This window comes from Sarcophilus harrisii, chromosome 6 (genome assembly GCF_902635505.1).
Source record: "Sarcophilus harrisii chromosome 6, mSarHar1.11, whole genome shotgun sequence".
NCBI lineage: Eukaryota > Metazoa > Chordata > Mammalia > Dasyuromorphia > Dasyuridae > Sarcophilus > Sarcophilus harrisii.
This window is the reverse complement of record NC_045431.1, coordinates 172,938,607-172,964,007: the sequence shown is the minus strand read 5'-3', so window position 1 is coordinate 172,964,007 and position 25,401 is coordinate 172,938,607. Positions and strand designations below refer to the sequence as shown.

At 39.1% G+C, this 25,401-nt stretch overlaps 1 protein-coding gene across 5 annotated transcripts in view; it reads right to left on the bottom strand.

The window, feature by feature from the left end:
- Positions 1-1,305: 1,305 nt before the first annotated feature.
- The window catches only part of PDE5A (phosphodiesterase 5A), a 193,408-nt gene continuing 169,312 nt past the window's right edge, over positions 1,306-25,401 (bottom strand). For all 5 annotated transcript variants that reach the window (XM_012551898.3, XM_023505645.2, XM_031942433.1 and 2 more), the window contains exons 15-21: positions 25,262-25,349; positions 21,203-21,303; positions 17,986-18,063; positions 15,261-15,324; positions 13,220-13,294; positions 12,746-12,829; positions 1,306-7,448 (exon numbers count right to left, since the gene is read on the bottom strand). In XM_012551898.3, coding sequence (XP_012407352.1) covers positions 7,311-7,448; positions 12,746-12,829; positions 13,220-13,294; positions 15,261-15,324; positions 17,986-18,063; positions 21,203-21,303; positions 25,262-25,349 — 628 coding nt within the window. In that variant the 3' untranslated portion in view covers positions 1,306-7,310. The remainder of the gene's footprint in view (positions 7,449-12,745; positions 12,830-13,219; positions 13,295-15,260; positions 15,325-17,985; positions 18,064-21,202; positions 21,304-25,261; positions 25,350-25,401) is intronic.

Below are 25,401 nucleotides of genomic sequence, written 5' to 3'. Positions count from 1 at the left end.
TCCTGCCCCTCGCCCCAAAGCAGGCTACAGTTAAGTGCAAATGGATCACTTTTTTGTGATTTTTGATAGTTCTCCCCTCCTCTTCTCTTCCTTCCTTCCTTCTTTTCGTCTTCCTCTTGCTCTCCCTCTCTCTCTGCCTTTCTGTCTCTCTATCTCCCTCTTTCTTTTCAATTTTTCTTTCTTCTGTTTAGATCCTTTGTCCACTCCTCTATATATTTGTTATATATCTGGGTATTATATTTTTGGCCATTTAAAAATATATCTTGGATGTTAGATATTTGTTGCAAAAATGTTTGCTTTGTTTTGTTTTTGCAACAACTATTTATTTGTGCAACGGCCCTGCAAGAAACGTTAGGCAAATTGTCAGACCTGGTTAAGGTTCTAGTACCCTCTAGTGGGTAATCTTATCTCTTCAACAGTAATATTTTTTTTTCTTTATTTTTTTTGAACTGGAAAGCCATTGTGGACTTAAAGTAGAATAAAAGGACAGAAAAAGAACGAAGATCACAGGATGCTGAGACTTAGAACTAATCGAGACTTAGAAATCTCTTTACTTTACAAATGAAGAAATCAAAGTCCAGGATATTCCATGACAAAGGTAAAATTTGTACTGGGGTCCTAAGGGCAGTGCATTCTAGCAGTTTTTTCATGACCTGGTCCTTGGCCCAGACTGTGAGAGCAATACAGCTAAGATTCAAGTTTCCAACTTGAACCCTACTCTTTGGCATAATTGGTAGTATCCAAATGTTTGCTTCTTGAGGCTTATTATACGAAGGGCCCAATCAAGTCTCTTAAACATTTTAGAGTATTAATTTCCTCATCTATGAAATGGATATACTTCATAGTGGCATTAAGTGAACAGGACTTTTTACATCTTAAAATACTAAAGGAACGTGAATGATCATTGCTGTTTCCTGTAGCATCATTAAGTCAGAGCATATTCAATTAAATCAACCAAATTGATCGACTCATCTTTCTGAAATGTCTTCCAAGTAAATATAATTTGAGTTTTGATTGTCCAAATATGAAAGGACTTTGATATCCTGAACGTGCACATGTATGTGTATGTTGGAAAACATCATATGTTAAAACTAATTGATAGAGATTGGGTGACAAGGAGTACTGGCCCTAATTGAAAGTGAAGATATATTTATCAAATGCATGAAAATCACTACATTTTCATCTGACATCAAGAGAAGAATGTTTAGTTTGAAGCCACAAGCTCTTGGAATGAAGACTCAGTAGAGATGATAAAGCACTGACTTTGGGAGACAGAAAGAGCTGAGTTCAATTTTTGCCTCAGACTCATAACTCTGGGATGGACCATAAGTAATTCACATAACCTCTCTCAATCTCATATCTGCTTCCAAAAAACAGGGAGGAGAATCTTCCTGGATTGTTGTGAGAATCAACCAAGATAATATATGGAAAGTCTTTGCAAACATTCACATGTTATATGTTAGCCATTATAATCATTAGTCATTGCTTGAATTTGTGCAAGTAGTTTCTTGGTCTCTTGGTCTTTTATGAAATGGGTTCTTTGAACTAGATGATTTCTCAGGCTCCTTTGAATTTGAAAGCTTATAATAATGGCAGTTATCTGGAACAGAGAGACTCTGAAGGAGTTAACAGCCATTTCCCCTTCCCCACGACCAGTCAGGTCCAGGTATCCTAATGATCACACAAGAGTGAAATTTTAATTGTTCCTCATCCTTTTTTTATTTTTCAAAGAATGAAAAACAGTACAAAGAATACAATGAGGAGGTAAGTGGCAAGTGAACAGTCTGGACTCCCATGGAAAACCCCCCTAGGGGTTTTTTTCTTTCACCAGTTGGTTGGAGAACAGTCCAACTCAACAGAGCCTTACATTTAAGTTTGTCATATAAGAAAATTGTCTGAAACAGGGAGTAGGGGATGAGAGAAGGTGTGGGAAAAGATATTGACATTCAAAAAACCTTTCAAACCATTTGAAAGTTAAACATAATATACACAGTACCCTCCCCTCCCGCATCCTAGTACAAAAATAGTGTCCAGAAACTATATATTTGTTCCAATACTTTGAAAAAGTATAAGAATACAAAGAAGTACTAACAGTGGCTAGTGATGCTTCATTGTGATTTTTAAAAAATTAAACTATTATGTAATTTATTTTTAAAAAGTATTTACACTTTCAGCTACATTCATTAAAACATGTATACACAGGCTTTTGGAAGGTGTAGAAAGGGAGAGGGTGAGTTCAATGCTATCTTCCTTTCGTTATATGGCAGAGCAAAAGGAGTCTGGGAAGGTGCTTACTTAATACAAGCCAAAAATTTAACAGCTTAGGATGTGATTTTGACTTCCAAGTGTACACTCCAAAGAGCCACAATCTAGTTTGTATAGGGAAAAAAACCAAACGACTCTGCATAGTGGGATGTTGGACAGACCTCCCTGACTTATCAGTCTTTGACCCCAGGGGATGATGAGGTTGATAACTCAGCAACCCATTTCCAGGCTCGTCCTAAGTTCTATATCAGGAAAGGTCTCATGGAACCTCATAGCATGCACTTAACAAATGCCTGGGAGCAGTGATGGGAGCAGAAAGAATATTATCTGTCCTAGATTCCACTGAAAGTCATTAAAGTTAGGAACAGATAAGTCTCCAGAGGTGTCCTTTGTTCACCAGCAAATGCTCCCTTTCTCCTTCTCTCCCCAGTACCCATTCAGAGCACTTGACCAATTGCAGAAGGGGACAGCCATCCCATTGCTTCAGCATCCTATTTCAGCCATGCAGGAAAAAAAAAAAAAAAACCCAACCGCAGCATTGCTGGCAAATATTACAGTAATTCGTATATCAATAGCAAGAGCAGAAAAGAGGGGAGTGTGTTAAAGGTGGAAAAATCAAATCTTGTGAAAAGCATTGAGCTGTGAACAAAGAGACAAATCCAAGGCCTCCAGCTCCTGCATTATACACTTCAAATGAGCAGTGGAACAGTTATGGCAATTTCCTACTCTCCCTCCCACCTACCCATGCCTACCCTTGCTCAGATATTTTTGGTACTTGCTTTTGTTTCACTTCTAAGGGGAGATCACCAGTGGTGACCACATCACCATTATCCTTAAGAATTAAAAAACAAACAAACAAACAAACAAAAACCTCATCCTTACCAAATAGCCATAATGGAAATATGGGAAAGGTATTTTCACCTTTGCAAAGACAAGAAAATTCAAAAGGATATAAGAAAGTTTGCATTAGACCAATGTTCTATATCCAGTTTGGGGAAGAATATGGCACCTGCTTTTCCATGCTGCTGAATTCAAAGACATCAAGTGTATAGGTTCCCAAGAATCCTCAGTTCTATTTACAAAATCTCTTAGTTCCCTCAGGCACAAAGAGATTCAATGATCTGCATAAATCCCCAACAAGAAGGAAAATACCAATTCTATGAAAATACTAAAATTCTGTGGAAAAATCTTATGAAAATGCCAGGCCATTTTACCAGACAGTAACAACATATTAATCTCAGTTTTTGCATCTGTTAATCTTGCTACCGCATAACAGAAACTACTTAGAATGTGTGCTTTATTTCATTTTTTAGGAAAAACAATTGAGGTCACAGGTAAAAGGTGCAACAGAAAACCTGGACAAGAATTGTAGTTGAAAAGGCAGGAAAGGTTGTGGCCCCATGGGATAGCAAAAACACACATGATGATAAAATCACAGAGCTTTAAGGATCAAAGTAATAAAAACTAAAATGAACTTTTGTTGTCTATATAGGGAAGAGAATAGGAAATAGGCATTTGCCTTAGCAGCTAAAATGTGTGCCCTTTTCTACACAGATTGCACGATCTGCTACTGGATGCTGTTCAAAGGGTCAACTTAGCTAAGGTCAACACAAAATTGGCTGTGTGAATAGGGGTGAATTTTAGATTCTAATATCCCCTCAATTATAAACAAGTTAAACTCTACTTCAAGGCGGGAGTTGTCTGCATGGAGAAAATCAGAGCTCCTTAATGTGATGAAGTATGGTGGAGTGTGCTGGCCATGGAATCAAAAAGACCTGGGTTAGAATTCTGCCTCAGATATCCACTGTGTAACCCTGGATAAAACTCAAACTTTCTGGGTCTCAGTTTCCTTATCTGTAAAGTGAGGGGTTGGGCTGAATAATCTCTGAAATACCTTCCAGCTCTAATTTTAGGATACTAACTAGCCAGCTAGATGGTCCCTATTTTGAACAACAATCAAGAATATTAACTTTAAAATTTGCTTGGCACATAAACTACTTCAATGGAAAGGAGTCAGGAGAGTCTTTCAACTTCTGCATGAATTGTGGTCTCCAATGGATAAACTTCAGTTGGAAGAGTATTTTTCCTAACCTCTGGGACTCAGAAGTGGGAAAATAGCATTAGAAAATCTCCGAATACAAGCTAAATGTATCTTCATTTCACTAATAATCTACAAAGCATCTCTTAAAAAATCATTTTTGTTTAGATGGAAAGAGTTTAAACCAATGAAAAATGACAATAACTCAAGTTATGGACAAGAGTGTCAATACAAATTCTGAAGGCTATATGGGTATATGAAAGCTAGGGTATATGATGTGGCTTTTCCCCTAAAATCATGTGATATTTAAAGGATGCCAGAGGCTATCTAGTCCAGCTCTATCATTTTATAGAGGAGCAAACTGAGGTTCAGCATCCAAGGTCACATAAATATCAAGTGTCAGAGATGATGCCCGTTTTGAGGGAGATGAGCTAGCAGACTTAAGTAATTAGCTCTGAATGGTAATCTGAATCATTTACAAGTTCTGTTTTGAAAGAACAAGGGTCACAATTCTTATCTCCACAAAATGCCATAAAGATCAACCACTGTACGTCAGTAGTAAATCCCCTGGTAAGTAGTTGGGAGTTTATCAGAGTATTTTATACCCTGACACAGAACCAACTATGATTATTAAGGGGTTACTTAAGAAAACATTGACTTTTGCCAAAGTCATGAGAAATTTGTATCTATATATCACATATGCATAAGATCATGTTACCTGAAGTATTTCAAAAACTAAATTCCATCTTGAACTTTATGTAGCTACCTATATGAAATAGCCATGTTTGTGGAAAAGAGTGTTTGTGTACTATATTATTATGATGCTGGTGTGGCAAGGTAGGCTGCTAAGGGCCAGATGTAAAGTCAGAAAGAGTTCTGCCTCAGACACATACTGGTTGTGTGATTCTGGACAAGTCATTTAACTTTGAAGCAGTCCCAGGAAATTGCCTAAGAGTGTCAGTTATAGATGAATTAGCAATCTACCTTAGGAGAAGGAAGTTCTATACTAGAAATTCTCCACATGGAAAGTCTGGACAAAAAGCAACCAAACAAAAACCAGTCTTCTAAGCCTTTCTGACTAAGGGTGATGGGAACTATGGAAAAATACATTGATATGGTTGGTTGGGAAACTCCAGGCCTCCTCTTTTCTCCTTTCCAACTTTCCTTCATTCTGCATGCCTGCTTTACTAAGGCACACTTGGACTCATTTAAGAGCAACTTGATGGCACACATATAGAATGGGAACTGTCTATAATCCTACCAAGAAAGTTTATTTATACATACAAAGTTCTGTGGGAAAAAGATGGCAGCCAAGTAACATAGTCTGAAGAAATAAGGAGCAGTGCATTATTTCTGTGGGGTGAGGGTTTGGCCAATCTGAGCCCCTGGAGCAATTTCTCTATGTGTTCTGAACCCATAGACTGAAGCAACTTCCTTCCACGTAGTTCAGGGTTTTGTTTACAGCTAGGAGATTCCAAGGCTCCTTCTGCTATTTCCCTTTGACCCCCAATAGCATCACGTTATGAGTAGCAAAAAGAGATCATGATGACCTTTTGATACTTTTGATACCTTTGATACTTTGATCAAAGTACAAGGATTGCTGTGTTCTCTTAGCTGCATTAATGATTAAAGCCTTGTCTTAAAGAAACCTTCTGGGACTCCTCAGTGAAAGGAGGAAGGAATAGTTGCTTACCTTACCCATGGCTGCCCTTTACTCAGGACAATGTTGGATTCCTATTATCTTGAATTCATCCTTTCATTTTGAAACTTAAGTTACTGAAATGAATTTTTAAAGGAAGCAATCTGTAAGAATATTTTTAAAGAAGGGAAGGTGATTTTTGCAGTTCCCAGTGGAAGGGGGGAACTTCCTGAAGCTTATCTAAATATTTCTTTCCTTTTAGACATCTACAATGCAATTTTTCTCAACATAAAACCGACTAGATGTGTGACTCTGGATAAGTCACTTGCTCCATACTTCAATTTTCTTCTCTGCAAAATGCAAGGGCTGATTGTACTCAATGCCCTCTATGGTCCCTAACTCTGGATCTATGGCCTCAGATTTGAATTCCTCTTCTGATGTTTACTACCTGTGTGACCTCGGAAAAGTTACTTACTTAGCCTCCCTAGGTCCCACTTATCCTATCTGTAAAATGGGAAAGATCTGAGGTCTTTTTATTCTCTAGAATTATGGTCCTATGGACCTAGTTCAAATCTTGCTTTTGATGTGTACTACTTGTGTGATCTTAGACAAGTCATTTAACTTTGGGGGCCCGTGACCTTATCTTTAAAAGGAGAGGGTTGGATTAGATTACCTCCGAGATCCCACCCAGCTCTAACACAAGGATCATTATGAGTGTCTCCTGTGCTCACCCCCACTATAAATTACATGGTACGTCACACGTTTCCCAATACTGTAGAATTCGGAAAGTTGTTGAGTCGACACGATTGTGATCTGCGAAGGCATTGGTGATAAACATGCCTTCCAAATCCCCACAGGCCAGCCCTGTCCAAAGTCAGGCTCGGACAACAGCCTTCTCTCCTCTATTCTCAAACACTGAGGAATGGACTGTTGATCCTGGCTCCCCTAGGAAGAGGGAGAAGCTGCCAAGCATTCTTGAAGAACTGGTCATTCAGCCACAGCAAAAACAACCAGGGACACAGATGGACAAGGCCAGGGCCAAAAGTTTCCCGGAGCCTCCCCAGACCTCCCTCAGCAGAACCTGAGCACTGAGAGCAGTTTTCTGCCAGCTGTGGCTACGGTGGGCAAAGCGGGCTGCCTCACTTCAGTGGTATAAAGACATATCCAGACGATATACACCAGTCCCCTAAAAACACGTCACACTATGCCCTTCAAAGTTGTGCAAAAATAAAACCAAACGTTAAAAAAAATACAGCAGTGGCAAAACATATACCCAACTCATACAGTGTCTATGAAAACTACGTATCACAAAATAGGACATCTTCTGTGTAAACGTAAACTCTGCGTGCTCAGTCTGTCAAAGGCCCCTCAGTTCAGCTTGGGTTGGCTGCTCTCCCCGTTGATCAGGTTCTTCTCCTGCTGCTCGGCCAGGGCCTGCCATTTCTGTCTGTTCTTTCTACAGCCATCTAACAGAGGGAAGCAGGCCTCTGAGACGTGTACCAGGGCCTAAGGAGAGAAGGAGAAATCAGATGTTGGAAGGAGGCGGCCAGGGAAGAAAGCTCTCGCCCCCAAGTCTTGGTTCAGAGGCTGCAGCCCCTACTCAGTGATTTGTGAAGAGAACCCATGAGGAACTCATGAGAAGTTAAGTGGATACAATACGGACATCATCGAGCTTGGAAAAGCCTGGGAAGCAGCTTGCGTTGAGAACGGGGAATTGGGCTTTGAGTCAGGAAGACCCGAGATGCTGCTTATTAGCTGTGTGATCCTGGATAAGTAATTTACTTGTCCTGTACTGATTGTCAAATGAGGATACTCGATATCCTCTAAGGTTCTTTTAGCTAAAATTTTATGATTCTGGGACAAAAAAACTATTGATAAAAACATGAAGAATGCCCTTGTTTCTCCATTTCTCTCTCTTTCTCCCTCTCCCCCCTCTCTTTATCTCTTTCCCCTTCTCACTCTTTCACTTCCTCTTTCCCTTTCTCTCTTTCTCTCCCTCTCCCCATCTCTTCCTCCCTCCCTCCTTTCTTTTTCTTTCTCTGTCTGTCTCTCTTTCTCTCCCCCCTCTGTCTGTCTCTCTGTCTTTGTCTCTCTCTGCTACTTTCTCCCTCTGTCTTTCTGTCTCTCTCATTCTCTCGCTCTTTCCTTCTGTCTCTCTTTCATGTGCATGCACACAGACATTACACACATATACACAGATGGTACATTCACATATACACATGGATACACACACACACATCCTGCTAAAGAAATGATAACTCTGTCTGTATAGGTGCTACTCTGGGAAGTTCATTGTCCAGCTAATCCCAGGGAGATCTCAAGAAATAGGGGCCTGTAATTCCAGAATGGGGGATATTCTGTGCTTCATGAGCAGTGCTGCTTGATTTGGAGGTGAGGAAATTTGCTTGGGAATTATGAGAAAAAGTGAGCTATTCTAACGAGAGGGTAGCCTGGCCCAAGTTGCATTTAGGGAGAAAGTATGAATTGAGGAAGATTTTGGTGTTGTAGGTAGGATTTGTAGCAGGAAGAGAGAAGAGATGGAGGGAGAAGTGGGGAAAGAGAAAAGAATACAGAGAGGCTTGAGAAAGGAGGGGAGGGTAAAAAAAGGAGAGAAGAGAAGAGAGAAAATTGGGGAAGGAGGAGGAGATAAGAGAAGGAAAGAGGGAGGGAGAAAGGGGGAAAGGAGGAGGGGAAAAGGAGGGCAAAAGAGGGGAAAGGGAAGAAGAGAGAAAGAAAAGATAAGGGGACATGAGGGGAAAGGGAGAGGAGAGGAAGAGGGAGCGTGTGAGTGTGTGTGTGTATGAATGCCAATCATGGAAGCCCTGGATATGCAGAAGCACTGGGCACGAGAGAAGTGATCCCCTCATCCTTTTCTCTTACACAAAACAGATCAGCTTCTGCCCTGAACAGTGCTTAGCAATAGTGGGCTTCAGAAGCCCTCCTCATTTCTTTGCAAAGAGACTATCTGGGTCCAGGGAAGGGCACAGGATGCATGCAGATGGAAGAACATGGGATCACAGATTTAAAGGCAGAAGAAATCTTGGAAGTCATCAAATACAACTGCTTCATTTTATAGATAAAGAAATTGAGGAGGCAGCTAGGTGGCGCAGTGGGTAGAGTACCAGCCCTGAAGTCAGGAGGACTTGAGTTCAAATTTGACCTCAGACACTTAACACTGCCTAGCTGTGTGATTCTGGGCAAGTCACTTAACCCCAATTGCCTCAGGAAAAAAAAAAAAAAAAGAAATTGAGGACTTGAGGGGAGAAATGATTTGTCATACACTTAAGTATTTAAAGCAGAATTAGACCCCCAGGACATTCCATCTGTAAGTTCACTCCTTTACTCACTATATGTCATGCTGACATAGCTTCTGACCAGTAGCTACTTGCAAGACTCAAAAGCTCAAGCCCTGGCACCCAGTGCTGGAAGATCAGATTAGAAGAAACAATTAAGCAAAAGTTGGTTGAATTAGAACCCTGGGCTCCAAAAGCAGTGCTTTTTCTATTACTGTGTATTTTTTTTTAACAATGAAACTTAGTTTCATTGTTAGTTCTTGAGAAGCCCAGAATAGTAAGAATTCACTGCCTTCTTTAGTTCATGGCTACAATGACTATGATGACCAGTAACTCCCTTCTCCCCTTTTATTATATTTTCTTTTGCCTTTTTTCTTTCACCAAAGAACTAAAAAAATAGGTAAATGGGAATACTATAGATTAAATACCACCTTCCCATGACACTCATTGATTCATGGCATGGGGAAATTTTCTGGGAGACTCTGCCTATCAGGCATGAGGATGGAAATCAGAAAGGGAAGAGGTACGAACATCCACCAGGGGGAGCTGTGTGGATGCAATAGAACTGAGACTGTCAGGGAGAGGGGAACCGAAGATGTTGGGATGTCTTTGACCAAACTTCTGGTGGAGAGTTTAGCAGCCCAGGGGCAGAGAGGAAGGCTGAGAAGGAGGAAAGAGGTCTTCACTCTGCCCCTTACTGCTTTCTGGCTTTGGGCTAGTTACCTGGCTTGTCCTTCAGAGCCTTGTCTTCTGCAGTAACATGGGGGGGGGGGGGAACGGAGAGGAGGTTAATTCAAAATTAACAGCAGTAATGAGTAAAAGGCAAGTAAGCCTGTCTCATGACTGGATTAATTCAGCGTAAAAGAGAGTATATAGTCTTAGTCCTAGAAGTTAACAGCAGTGATGAGTAAAAAGCAAGTAAGCTTGTCTCATGACCAGATAAAAGGGACTATATAGTCTTAGTCCAAGAAATTAACTTCTAATTCTAATTCCCAACCTAACTTAAGTATGACCAGCTGTGAAATGGTGTGAAAAGCTCACCAGATTTGGTACCAGGAGTTTGAATCCCAGGCCTTACATACTTGAAAATGTAGCAGTAATTCTCACTTTACATTTGGGTGTCTTGAGTCCAATAATGTGCCTGATGAATTACTCAAAATTAATCACACTTAGAATTCTTTATGCACTGTGCGTCATTGAACATTGCATTAACAAACTGTTACTCTGGGAGAATCACTTGACTTCTCAAAGCCTCAGCTTCCCTACTGTAAAATGGGGTTGATGATACTTGCACCTCATAGAGCTAAAAATCTGGTTTTAAATCGCAGCAGCAGCAGCAGCACCATTACATCACCATAATCATCATCATCTTCAGCAGCAACATCTATCATCATCATCACTACTACCACCACTACCACCATCATTACCACTCCCTCATTATCCTCTCCCCCATCCCTCATCATCACCATCATCATCATGGCCAATATTCATAAAGCATTTGAAGGTTTTCAAAATATATCACCATCTTACTGGATCCTAATTTGATGAATAGATGTTATTCTAGTGGCCAACTGGTTAAACCACTAGTGAGCAAAGTCAGCCTGGGTCCAAACCAGCATAGGCCCACAGACAAGGTCTGAAAGTCCTCCTGGAGGCCCATGGGAAGCAGTGAAAGCTGAGCTCAGTTTCTCTCTTTTTTGAAACTCAAAATCTTATATAATTGAATATTGAAAAATAAAAAATAAAATAAACATTTTAGCCTCAATTTCCTCATTTGTAAAATATGGGTATTGAGTATGATGGACCCTAAGACCTCTTATAACTCTATGACCCATAAAATTTTAAAAATACTATAAGCTTTTTAACATTTATCTCATTGATTTCTTAGCAGTTCACCAGAGTTCAGGTTTGATTACTTATTATTAATAGCAAGATTATTTTGCCATTTGTTCTTAGTTTTTTATCAACCACATATAACTAGGTGAGGTTATTGAAAATCTTATGATGCTACTAGTCATCCTGCCATCCAGGGGAAGGGGCGGGGGGAAGGAGGGGAAAAATTGGAACAAAAGGCTCGGCAACTGTCAATGCTATAAAATTATCCATATATATACCCTGTAAATGAAAAGCTATGAAATTAAAAAAAAAAAGAAAAGCTTATGATGCTGGCAAAATTCTCCATAAATCTTATTAAATATGAGCTCAGTTTCTTGTCCAACTCATGGACTAGGTGAGAGATGTGGCCACATTCTAGAGATTAAAGATTGTTTGGCTGGGAATTAGGAAGAAAAAGATGAAAAGGTAGACTTCTAGCCACCTTCAAGAAAAAGGGAACTGGGCTTCTCAAGAACTAATGATGTCTCTATGAAACCAACTTCTGTCCAGTGGTGAGGGCCAGGATCACACAGATGCAGGATAATGGCTATAGAATGAGATTAAAGAGTAATTAAGGTGGGGTACCTAGAAGTGATAACTGAGTGATATTTAGGGAGGAACAACCACCTACAATCTTTGTGAGGATGGCAGGGAAGGCATGTGGGGCCCAAGGAAAAGCTGGAAGAAGGCTATGTTGAAATTGAGCCCCACCGCTACATGGGAAGTCACTCAATGTATTAAGTCCCCTCAGTGTCACTATGTTATTTGGTAACTATCTCTTTGAGGCATGTGGTAGAGAGGCGAGAGCCAGAAAAGGTCTTGGGATTAAAATCTAAATGATTCTAGGCGTACCAACTCAAGTTTTCTCAATTTCAGTTTCCTCATCGATAAAATGGGAAGGGAAGAAGTACTTATAAAGCATCTATGAGCCAGCTATTATGTTAAGTGCTTTACAAATGGAAGCTCAATTGAGCCTCAAAACTACTCTGGAAGGTAGGTGCTATTATGACCTTCATTTTACAGATGAAACTGTGACAAAGGTGAGATGTCTCATTTACCCAAGTTCACACAACTAGTAAGTGCCTAAGATAGGATCTGAACTCAGATATCCCCTAATTCTGGGTCTATCACTCCACTGTGCCATCTAGCTGCCTCAGGTTAATGAATAAGTTAATGAATAAGTCAGCATTTTTAATGTGAGGGACAGTGTGTCTTTATGGAGAGAGTGCCGGATCATGAAAATGTGGGTTTTAACCCTGCTTCTGACACCTGCTGGGAGGGTAACTCATTTAGCTTGTCCAGATCTCCATTTTCATATCTGTAAAATGGGTAGTTAGTTCTATTAACTGTAGCACTGACCTCACAGATGTTTAAATGAGATTTATACACACATGTATATGTACACTCATATATGCATATACACATAAATATATAGCACTTTTTTGATCTTAAAGTATAATTTGTCAGGCATGATAATAATATCAACAATTACCACAATATAAAATATTAGTGTAATATATTATACATCTTATATAGAATGTAATATGATATATAACAACAAATAATTATTATAATGCAATAGTAAGCAATAATAATTAAAGTACAATAAGAATTGTTCTGCTTTTTTATGAATACCTCATAGAGTTGCAAGCATATGGCATCTATGAATCCAACTTGCATACTTGGGATTTTATTTTTCTTCTCTCTGTTCATCAGATCCTAAAAACAAACCAAGACAAATCTGCCTTTATTTAAAGACAGTGTAAGAGTAGGGATTAAAGAAGTTGAGCAGGCTTAGCTGAGCAGAGCTGCCCCCAACCAAACAAGCTCCAGCCTTCCTTTCTGTCTGATCCCACAAAGAACTGTCTGTGTTCTGTACCTCACACAGGATGGTGTGAGAACACCAGGCATAATAATGAATGGAAAACATTTATTAAGCACTTACTGTGTGTTAAGTGCTGGATACAAATGCAAAATGGTCCCTGCCCCCAAATTATTTACATTCGAATGGAGGAAAAATGATGATGAAAATTGGGTTCTCCTGGTCTAATTCCAAAAGGATACAGATCAAGTTCAGCCTTGGGATCCAACTGAGGCCTCCCTACTTACTGTGGGCTCGATGTTCAACTCCTTTCGCTCTCTGTCTCCTTGGTCAAAAAATTCTGCAGCTACCAGCTCTGCTATCTGAAATAGACACCAGAGATCTCAAAGAGACTTACTGGGCTAGAATTTGTTTTAAAAAATCTTTCAACATGCAATCCATTTGAGTTTCTCAATCGCAATGATAGAATGCAAGCTAAGCAGTAATGAGCAAAAACAAAACAAAACAAAACAAAACAAAATCTAATTATTTATTAAGAAAAGCAACGTGGCCTGGTGGATAGAGCACTGGATTTGGAGTAAGGAATACATTAATTAAAATCCTGTCTCAAGCGATTTGGAACTATGCTTAAAAAGTTATCAAACTGTGCATACCCTTTGATCCAGCGGTATTATTACTGGGCTTATCTCCCAAAGAGATTTTAAAGAAGGGAAAGGGACCTGTATGTACAAGAATGTTTGTGGCAGCCCTCTTTGTAGTGGCCAGAAACTGGAAACTGAGTGGAGGCCCATCAATTGAGAATGGCTGAATAAATTGTGGTATATGAATATTATGGAATATTATTGTTCTGTAAGAAATGACCAGCAGGATGATTTCAGAAAGGTCTGGAGAGACTTACATGAACTGATGCTGAGTGAAATGAGCAGGACCTGGAGATCATTATATACTTCAACAACAATACTATATGATGATCAATTTTGATGGATGTGGCTCTCTTCAACAATGAGATGAACCAAATCAGTTCCAATAGAGCAATAATGAATTAAACCAGCTACACCCAGTGAAAGAACTCTGGTAGATGAGTATGAACCACCACATAGAATTCCCAATCCCTCTATTTTTGTCCGCCTGCATTTTTTATTTCCTTCACAGGTTAATTGTACACTATTTCAAAGTCCGATTCTTTTTGTACAGCAAAATAATTTTTTGGACATGTATACATATATTGTATTTGACTTATACTTTAACATATTTAATATGTATTGGTCAACCTGAAATCTGGGGGAGGAGGTGGGGGGAAGGAGGGGAAAAATTGGAACAAAAGGTTTTGCAAATGTCAATGCTGAAAAATTACCCAAAAATATATATCTTGTAAATTAAAAGCTATATAATAAAAAAAAATAATAAAATCCTGTCTCAAGTATTTGCTAGCTCTGTGACTCTGGACAAGTTCACTTAATCACTCTGTGCCTCAGTTTCCTTATCTGTAAAATGAGAATGATAATAGTACCCAATGGGCTTGTTATGAAGACAAAGTGAGAGAATTTACATAGTGATCTATAAGGGTTAGCTATGCATCAAAGCAGCCACAATAGTGTGGAAGTGAGTGAGCTTCCCCAACCAATCAGAAGGGTGAGGAGCTATGTATGCTGAACACCTGAGATCAGTGGGACATGGGTCTCTTTACTTTCATAGGCTGTATGGGATAGGTCAGAGTGGTAACATGACCTCAAGTCTCCACAGAGAAACAATCTTAAATAAATGTAAACAGCAAAAGAAGTTCCAACTAGTCCATGGAAAAATTTGATTGTTACTTTGGCTTATGCTGGCACTCTGCCTTCTTTGTTCTGTTTTGGCCTGAGGTTGGGGTGGGGATTCACAGTGTTGCTCTGTCCTATGGCTGCCCAGGAAAACTGACCTCTTATGAATATATTCCCCCTGCCCCCTGCAATTAACTTAATCAACCCTAATAAAACCTATTAATAATCAAGCTTGTATGAGACCCTTTTTCTTTGGTATCTCAGTACTCTCTCAGAGGGTACACCAGCCTTCAATTGTCATAAATATGGCAGAACAGATCTGCCCCCCTTACAATTGGTGTAGTGGACAGGAGGGTCTACCCCCTTACACAGGCTCTCCATGAAATTTATTATTAGGTGGCACAGGAATTTTAAGCTGGGAAATATGGTGCACGGCCAACGATTCTTTGTAAATACCATTAAAAATAGCCAGCCAGATCTTCCACACAGACCTCAGCCAGCTCTGAAATAGAATGTATTGTTAGGATGGCTGTCTAATCCATCAAGTTTATACAAATCTGTGACATACCCGCTGTTGAACAGGCCACGGCTTGGTTATTGCAGAGAGATCACAGGCCGTCATCAGCATTGCTCTAGAGGGGGCAGAAAGACAAACACCAAACTCCTTTTGGTTATTCTTCGAGGAAGGTGGCGTTCCCCAAAGCCCTCATCAGAGAGGACTCTGCTGGCAAAGTGAAGGCCCTCCTCATGCTGGAAAGGCCTTTTGTGAGACTGGAGTCGGAGTCAGAGGACCGGGTTTCAATCCCTACAATTGCTTATTATCTGAGGGACCCTGGGCATGGCACAGCTTGGGAAGATACTGACTTAGTTTCCTCAGCTATAAAATGAGACTCAATCATCTCTGAGTTCCTCTCCAGCTTCTAAACTATAATCTTATGATTTTATGCACAGATCCTGCATGGACTTTTATTTGATGACCAGTATAGCTAAGGTTAGGAGGCTCATGGTTGCATTGGCCATGCCTTAATAAATTTTTCAACCCCAGCAAGGGTTAAAGACACTCCCAAGTCATTGAAGGATTCTGATCTTTACCTATAGAAGGCAACACCTTCACAGTATGTCTTTCTCTATTTCAATTCCTTGGGAATTTATGATTTCTTCAGTGTAGGCATATTTTCCATTGAAACATGGAGTCTTATGAACTCTTGGAGATTAAGACAGTAAAGATTTGGAAGCCAGCTTTCTGGGGATGAGCCTTTTAAAATTTATCCAGGGTGGTAAGTGGATAGCTTGACCAGAGTTCTTACTGGATTGGGAGGAACCTACTAAGTTTAACTTTTGAGCGTCTAAGGTGCCTCCATAAGGATTTAGGGGAAGAAAATAGACCTACCATAGACTAGGATTTAGTTTGATGTTTGGTACCTAGGAGGTGCTTAGTAAACACTGACTGACTGACTGACAGTTACAAATACCAAGAGAATTCAGCCTGAAAGGGAGTGCAAAGGGTAATGGTTCAAGTGCTGCATTTAAAGTTAAGAAGACGTGGGTTCAAACTTTGTCTCAGACACTAAGTGTGAATGCTGTAGCCAGACAAGGAAGGTCACATTCTACTGGATCAAAGGTCAATCCCTTCCCTCGACTTTTCTCCTCCCCCTAAAATAACAGATGTAAAGGGTTAAGTAGTACAATGGCTAGCACACTGACTTTGGAGAGAATCAGAACAACCTGAGTTTGGATCCTGCCTCAGATATTTCCTAACTATGTGATCCCAGGGCAGTCAACTACCCTCTATGGGCTTTTCCTCACCAAAAAAAAAAAAAAAAAAAAAAAAAAAAAAAAAATTGAGCCTGGATTTAATGGCCTCCAAAATTCAGTTAGCTTTCTATCGCACTTTATGTAGCAAACTTTTAAGTTGGTGAAGTATTTTAATGAATAAAGTCTTTTACATATCTTTGGTTAGTAAAGCAATAATAAGAGTGATGTCCATATGACCTTATTGGCTACTGGATTGTTATTGTTGTTTTGGTCAATGGCCTGACTCAGTGCTTATCCATCAAGAAAAGAAAGGCTTTTCAGTACTAAACTAAAATGAAGTGCTGGCTTCTTCAGCCTGGTATGGAGGGATAAAGCTACTCTGCTTATTAGTGGTGATGTGATCATCACAGAATGGTTCCTGGAGGACTGATTTCTCAATTCTCACTTGAGATCTGTCTGGCTCTTGACAAAACAAACAACATGCTAGAGAATTTCTTGTACAATATTCTCTCTTGACAAAGAGATAGAGATAGAGATTGATAGAGAAATAGAGAGATAGAGAGAATATTGTACATAATATAAACGTGCCTTTAAAATTTGAAGAATTAGTGTCTTAGGCCTTTGTATGCTGAAGTTTAGTTGTATATGAAATTGAAATTCTCTTCTCTGCCTCTTTGTATCTAAAATTTTAGAATGAAAATTTCAGTATTTACACACATACACACATATATAATATACATATTTTTAGCATATTGTTTGTCTTGTTAGAATTCAAGCTCCTTAGATGGGAAATTTCAGTATTTATAAGATATTACATGCATATATACACATATGCGTATGTAATTTTTTTTTTTGGCACGCTCTCTGCCTTGTTAGAATTTTAGCTCCTTGAGGACAGGGTTTGTCTTTTTGCCTTTCTTTGTATCTTCATGCTTAACATAGAGCCTATCCTAAACTAAATGGTTAATACATATTTTCTGACTGACTGACTTCCTAGTCTCCCAGTTTGCATCCTCAGCATTATTCACATTTACTTCAACAACACATTGGAGACATGGTTATCTAGCCTCTGCTTGTAGAACTCTGGCAGGTCAAGTTTTCCTATCTCCTAACCCCCATAAATAGTAATTTGGGGAAGATCTAATTATTAGGAAGTTTTCTTTATTTCTTTATTAATTTATTCATTCATTTCTTAAATTTATTTAATTATTTATGAAATACACCATTCTGTCTCTTTTTATCTGAAATTTTAGATGGGAATTTTCAGAATTTCCTTTCCTAAGAAGGAGGACGTGGAACAGGCAGGCACAGGACGCTACTTTTCCACATTTTAAAAGCACTTCCAGAATGAAAAGGCAAGTGTGTTGATGGGAGCTCTTGAAGCTCTCTTATAGACCTATTGGTTCCAGCTTTTGATTCTGAACAAATTGGAGGGCTATACTTACTGTGCTGCACTACACATCAGATCAGTGATGTGAGATGGCAGTTACTAATTGTAGGGACAAGCTCATACCTTCAAGAATGCTACAACGACTTACAAAAATAACTCCTTGTGCTGAGGATCTTCAAAGTTGAATTGTTTCTTTCTTATAAGTTCAAAAAATTCTCCTCTTCTCCTACAAAATAAAAGAACATATTTGATTGGTCTCAAAGTCTCAGCCTAAACTCCTCTTTGCTCAGAAAGATTTATTGAATGAAATAAATAAAATTTGATAAATTAAAATAAATAGAATAAAATTTAATAAAATGGTAAAAACTGGTCATTGAAACCTCATGTTCTTGAAGTTAGTTGCAATTAATTTGTCATTAAGTATGCCTCTTAAGCTAGGGAAATGACTAGAGACATGAAAACATGAATATTTTTAAGGAAAATGTTTCCCAAGGGGAACTACCTTCATAGTGTCATTGGCTCACATATCAGAGCAGTAAAGAATTTCTAAACACATACAGGCCTCTCTTGAGCCATCCAAGACAGCATCTCCAGATCCTGTCACACACCTATGTTTACCAGGACCAGATTTGGTCCTGGAAGGAATCTCAGAGCCTTCCCAGTCCACATGCCTCACTTTACACGTGAGGAATCAAGATCCAAGATCAGGCAACTGGCAAGAGGCAGGATTCAATTTCAGGTTCTCCAACAGGGAGTTTCCACTACCCCTAGCATACTAGAATTAAAATAATATATAAAATCCTATATAATTAAGAGCCTAAATGGGTAATTTCTAACATTTATATCTTATTGCCAGTTGAGAAAAGTGTACATTTTATTTATATGTCTAAATGCCAGGATTCAATAAGCACTAATTCATTAGGTAGACTATAGACTAGAAAGAATGAAACGTCTCCAGTCAGAGGCCCAGGATGCAAATTCTAATTCTCCTTCTTATTGCCTTTGTGACCATGAATAAGATCTTTCATCTCTTTGGGCCTCATTTTCCTCTTCAGTTAAAATGAAAAGTTTATGTAAAATAATCTTTAATGTCTATTTCCTTATGATCCTTAAGGTGTCTTTCTGCTCTAAATACCATGAGCCTAAGAGAGAGGGATCAAAGTGGGAAACAATGGTTTGGGGCAATTTTCTGCAGAGGGAATAGTTTTATTGCTAAGTTGTAATTTATGTAAAATAATGAAAAAATACTCTACATGGTATTTTCTTAATAAATCAGAATATCCAATGAACCAGAAGACTCTCTTCTCTAGGGTTTTAGATAAATAGGAATGTTTTCTGAGTAATCACAGATGTGTTTCAAGTCCTACAGTTGGTGGTTGCTTTCTAGCAGGAAACATGGACAGCTGCCATAAAGTAATGTCTTGATTCACAAGAGGGGATATAATGGAATATTACTGTTCTATGAGAAATGATCAGCAGATTGACTTCAAAAAGGCCTGGAGAGATTTACGTGAACTGATGCTAAGTGAAGTGAGTAGAACCATGAGAACACTGTAAACATCAACAAGAAGATTATGTGATGATCAACTGTGACGGACTTGGCTCTTTTCAACAATGAGATGATTCAGGCCAATTCTAAGAGATTTGTGATGAGAGAACTAACTGCATCCAGAGAAAGAGGATTATGGAACTGAATGTGGATCAAAGCATAGTATTTTCACCTTTTTATTGTTGCTGTTTGCTTGCTTTTTTTTTCTTTCTCATTTTTTCTCTTTTTGATCTGATTTTTCTTGTGCAGCATGATTAATGTGAAAATATATTTAGAAGAATTGTACAAGTTTAACCTACATCAGATTGCTTGCTGTCTAGGAGAGGGGAGAAGTGGGGATGGAAGGAGAAAAATTTAGAACACAAGGTTTTGCAAAAATGAATGTTGGAAACTATTTTTGTATATATTTTGAAAAATAAAAAGCTATTAACATTAAAAAAAAGAAATAGAGGATAAACGAGACCCATGATTTCACAGCAAGGAAATCCCAAGATGAGATGAGAACACTCCTTTTGCCATTGCCCTTCTTTGTGTCCTTGAGTCTTAGAGAACTGCACCCTACTGAGAGGGTAAGTGAGGCTCAAAGTCACACAGCCACAAGTGCCAGAACTTGGACTTGAACCTAGGTGTCCTGATCTCAAAACTTACTCTCTACCCACTACATGAGGCTTCCTATTTTATAAGAAATATCAGAATAAAACACCCTTTTTTTATTTCCTAAAGAAACAAATGCTAAGACAATTCTCTGTAATGGGCAACTAGGTGGTGCTGATGTAGCCAGAACACTGGGCTTGTAATTAGAAAGACTCATCTTCATGACTCAAATCTGGCCTCAGACACTAGCTGTGTGACATTGGGCAAGTCATTTCACTCTTTTGCCTTAGTTTTCTCATCTGTAAGATGAACTGGAGAAGGAAATGACAAACTACTCTAGTATCTTTGCCAAGAAAATCTCAAATGGGTTCGTGAATAGTTGGATGTGACTGAAAAAAGAATGAATAACAAATTCCCAGTAAACACTATATAAACTAAAAAGCCACACTCTTCCCTTCCCAGAGACACAAGTCTATAGCTTTAAAGTCAAATACTTCTGGAATTTCAGTCTTTCATGATCATCAGAGACAAATATGAGGGTGATAGACAAAACCCATATGTCATCACAGCCCCTCATTTTTTCTAGCAGCTTCCACCGTTTTCTCTTCCTAACATTTCCCAGGGCTTATGACCAGAAGCCACTGTTTTCCAGATGGTTTTGAAAGACAGTTTTAATAAATAGTAAAATCTTCAGATTTTGAGAAAAACACCCTGAGCCTAAGTAGGCCCGTCTATTTACTTTATTCTTAGGTACGAATGTGTAATACTCGATAGCTACAGAGACTGCATTGGGGATTAGACCTGTGGTTCATGGGTATAAACTACAGAATAGAATATTTCCGCTACCAGTGCAGGGCAGCATTTCTATAACTAATTCTAGGGAGCTGTTAAGGTATACTAAGAGTTAAGTTACTTGCCCAGATTTTGTATAACCAGTATAGGCCAGAGGCCAAGCATGAATTCTGCTCTCTAAACTCTATGCATGCTGCTTCTCTAATATCTGAAATACATGAGAATATGCTATCATTTTTAGTTTTAAATAAAGCCAAAGAAAGAATATTGTTTTCCTATATTACATAATTCTGTATATTATTAAACACCTGTCCTAAGATTCTCTGCTCTGTTCAACAAGTTCCCAAGATGATATTCTAAATAATTTTACCTAGTTCCAAATGTTCCCAAAAGAATACTGTTAGTCCCAAAGTAGTCTCTTTTCACTTACTTGATATACAGTGCCAAGTCAGTAGCTAAAATTGCCTGCTTGATCATTTTCAGTGTGGCCTTGTATTCATCAATGGACAGGCCACTGAGAATCTGGTTGCCCTTGACAAAGAGAAACACAGCATTAAGATCTGGAGTCATAGTGAAAGAACATTAATAGCTGTCAGCCAGTCAATTACCTGGCATTTATTGATTACCTACTATGTGACAAGAAATGGAAAGGAAAAGGAGAATGTGGAAAGAACTGCACCCCAAATGCCTCCACTTTCTGAGTCCATGAGAACAGATGGAGGCAATTTCTCATTTCAGTCATGAACCACTGGATGACTTTCCCCATTAAGAGCACCTTAACTTGTGGTCATTTTGAAATGAATTGATGCACAATGGAGGCTGACTATTCTGTCATATCTGTGTACCCTTCTCCTAACTTCTGTATATGCTCTAGTCCTGAACCTACAGTCACCTCTCATTCACCGGGCAGGTTATCACTTAAATGAGGACAAGGAAAATATTTCTAATTTGTCATCAGTTCTGGAATATCCAGGAGGCCTTTTCCAGCCGCTGCCTCTCCTAGCTGCTAGACTCGGCACTTTTAAGGGTACCTTTCATCAACTCCTATATATATAAATATGTATATATTTATGAGCATAGTGATTAGAATGTAAGCTACTTTAACACAGGGACTATTTTTCATCTCCTTATAATCTTAACACTTACCATAGTACTTGCCATATAATAAGTGCTTAAAATATGTTGTTGATTAATGCAAGGTAAGTGCTTAATATATGCTTGTTGATTAATGCAAAGTAAGTGCTTTAATATATGCTTATTGATTAATTCAAAGTAAGTGCTTAATATATGCTTGTTGATTAATTAATTAAAAATAGGAAGTAATTAAAATTTTTATTTGTTTACCACCTAAGTCACAGTGTATGTCTTAATCCATAAATCTGGTAATTGCAGTGAGGCCCAAAGAATGGGGAATGTGCCCAAGGCTTGGAGCAAAAAAGGTTTCCTGCTTTGATTGGGTAAGCACCTATCTAGTCTTAGAGGGACTTAGTGGGATCTGGGAATCAACTACAGGGACTGTGCTATGAGGTCTGTGGAGCAAATAGGTTTAGGATTAAAAAAGGCCACTGACATGTTACACTTATGGCATGGGCCTCTAGATGTCTGGCAGAGGCAGGGAAATGAGCTACCTGGAGATTTTGGGGATGTTTCAGCAGCTTGTAAGTTCTTCAGGTCTTTGGCCAGAAAGAACATAGCCTATCAGTACAGGCCTGATAAGCTGTTGTCCATCATCTTGTCCATGGACTGGACTAGCTAATTTCAGAGGGCTCTCCGTAGTGTGGTTTAGAAGACAAGTCACTGGATTTGGAGTCAGGAAGAACTAGGTCAAATCCTGCATCAGACACTTAATAATTCTGTGACTCTACACATGTCAGTTAGCTTCTCAGATCCAGTTTCCTGCTCTGCAAAATGAGGGAATTGAATTCTGACCTTCCTGAACTCTTCTAATTCTAAAACATTGATTCTATAGTCATTAGGATGACTGCCAAAAGAGAAACACTGACAGACATTTTGTTGGCTATTCCCCTTTTAAGGATTCTGCTCTAAGGTCCTGTGCTCAAGACTGGAGACTGTTTCTGGAAATGCCATTTTAGAAAGGACCTCAGCTATGCTTTAGCTCACCCTTACCTCAATTCTCTATGGCATTCTGTTCTTTTCTTATACCATTGCCCATCCTCTCCCCCAGTTCTACAGTTCCACTTTATAGGTGTCTTCCTTCCATTAGAATTGTAAGCTTCTTGAGGACAGGAACTGTCTTACTTGCTTGTATTTGTGTTTCTAGCAAGTAACATAGTCCCTGGCATGTATGTATAATGCTCACTCATTCTACATTCTGTGTATCTATCCATATATCCATATATCTCTCCATGTCTCTAACCACATCACCCTGTTAACACATTCTTCTCTCTCTCCAAATCTCTATGTCCATCCTCCTCTTTCTTTTTTTCCCTTCTCCTTTTCCTCCTCCTTCTCCTCCTCCTTGTCTTCTTCTTCTTCTTCTTCTTCTTCCTCCTCCTCCTTCTGTCTCTCCCCCTCCCTCCAGGTTAAAGAGAAGTTGAAATCTGCATGGATGAAAGAGGAATCCACACTGATGAAATCAAGGGCTCTTGAAATATAATTTTCACTGCTAAAACTCTGAAGGAAGTTTCTGACCTAAAATAATTAAAAAGCTATCCTCAGATTCAAGAAGACATGAGATTCTTTCTGTGTTACATAGTAGTCAATGATCCTCATTAAGTCCCTTTACTTCTCAGTGACCCCAGGTAGCTCTCTATAAAAAATCAGAATGACTTCATACTAACATTGGCAGAGGGAATGCCCGACGTGAGGGAAATCCATGGCTCGTGCTAGGAAAAAATTGCTTCTGTTAGATCTGTGATCTCATTGATGTTGGCACTGCCATTATTAATTCTAATTGCAACGCATTCTGTGTGACTCTGGTCCATGGTTGTGTGAGGTACAATACCTAATGCACTGAGTGTCATCCTTTAATTTTCTTGACATTGGGTGCATATCATGGAGACCGTCTTTATATAGGCTGCCTAGAGGTACTTTCTTGAGGGACTGGTTCACTTTTTCCCCTAGTCACATACACACATCTCTGATTATATCCATTAGAATGGAATACACAGGTTCTATAGAATTGAACTCTTATTAAAAGGTGACAAAATTTAGGAAAATGACACCTCATTTTTGCTAGCACTAACCAATCAATCAACAAGTATTCATTCAGCATTTCTAGATGCTGGGCACTATAAATGCTGTACCAAAATAAACAAGTAGCCAGTGAGCAAAAGACCCCTTCTTTTTGCTCTTCCTCCCTATCTCCATGTCCAGTATAAATACTGAATATTCTCACAGAACCAAATAGCTGGTGCTAGGGTGGAACTGGAGAGCTGGAGGAAGACTTGCAGAAATTAGACTGGACTTCCTCTATGGACCATGATGGGAGTTCCTAGGTGGGTGATTTGCTCTATAACATAAATTTAGAGAATCAAAGATTTAGATGTAGAAAGGACCTCCAAGGTATGAAGAACAACCCCCTGGTTGTAAAAGATGAGACCCAGGTAACAGGCCACAAATCACACAAGGAATAAATAACAAGGCTGGCATTTGAACTAAGGTCTTCAGACTCTTTCTGGGGTGACCTATTGCCTCCACAGGTCATGAACCATTTAAGGAGACAGCAGGGAGTAAGGATGGAGGGAAGGGATAGAAATAGAGACTGTATCCATGATTTCATTGACATAGGGAACTTCCAGATGGAAGTTGAGAAAACTCCTTCCACCAATGCAGATCTGCACCTTCTCTGCAATGTAGACTCTTAAAAGAGTGACCTAAAGCATTAAGAGATTAAGTGACTTGCCCACAGTCACCTGGCTGGCAAGTGTCAGCTAAAGAGGGAGATTTGAACCAAAGACTTCCTGGCTTTTAGGCTAGCTCTCTATCCACCATACACTGCTTCCTTTTCTTATCCTAAAATGACAATAAACTCCCTGTCCTCTTTTCTTTAATAATTAATTTCAATTTATAACCAAAAAAGGGATAAAGCTTTTTAATGGGTAGGAATTGTAACTGTTTTATTTTTCAAGACATCATCTTTGTCTAGAAAGGAACAAACAGTTTAATGGACAGCAGACTGCCAAGAGCAAAGCTGGGGCTGCTAAATAAGCACAGTTCAGAGGACCCAGGATTCCCAGCTAGGAGTCACTATCACCAAGCCTATCCCTACTTTGTTGGGGGTGCTCACTATATGAGACGGTCCAGATGACAATTTCAGCTTGGGCCCTGTTTAGGCAGGTTTGGGAGCACCCAGAAGTCAGCCACACTGAGGAACTTTCAAACAACTTGAATTTTCCTTCCTTACCCAAAAAGGAATAAAGTCTGCTTAAGAATTTATGATGCTGGGAATCGATCCAAAATCTAAAAATAAGACTCTAACAACCAAGTTTTTTTTTTTAAATCATGCAACTACAAGTTAGATACTTACTGGGCTGTTAAGGATCATGAGACATTGGTCGAAATGATGGTGTTCCATTATGGAGTGGCAGTAAAGCTGAGCAAGAGGGTGTTCGCTTCTGTGTCATGTTCCAGTGGATGAAGGAAGAGAAAGGTCATTTAGTCAGTCAA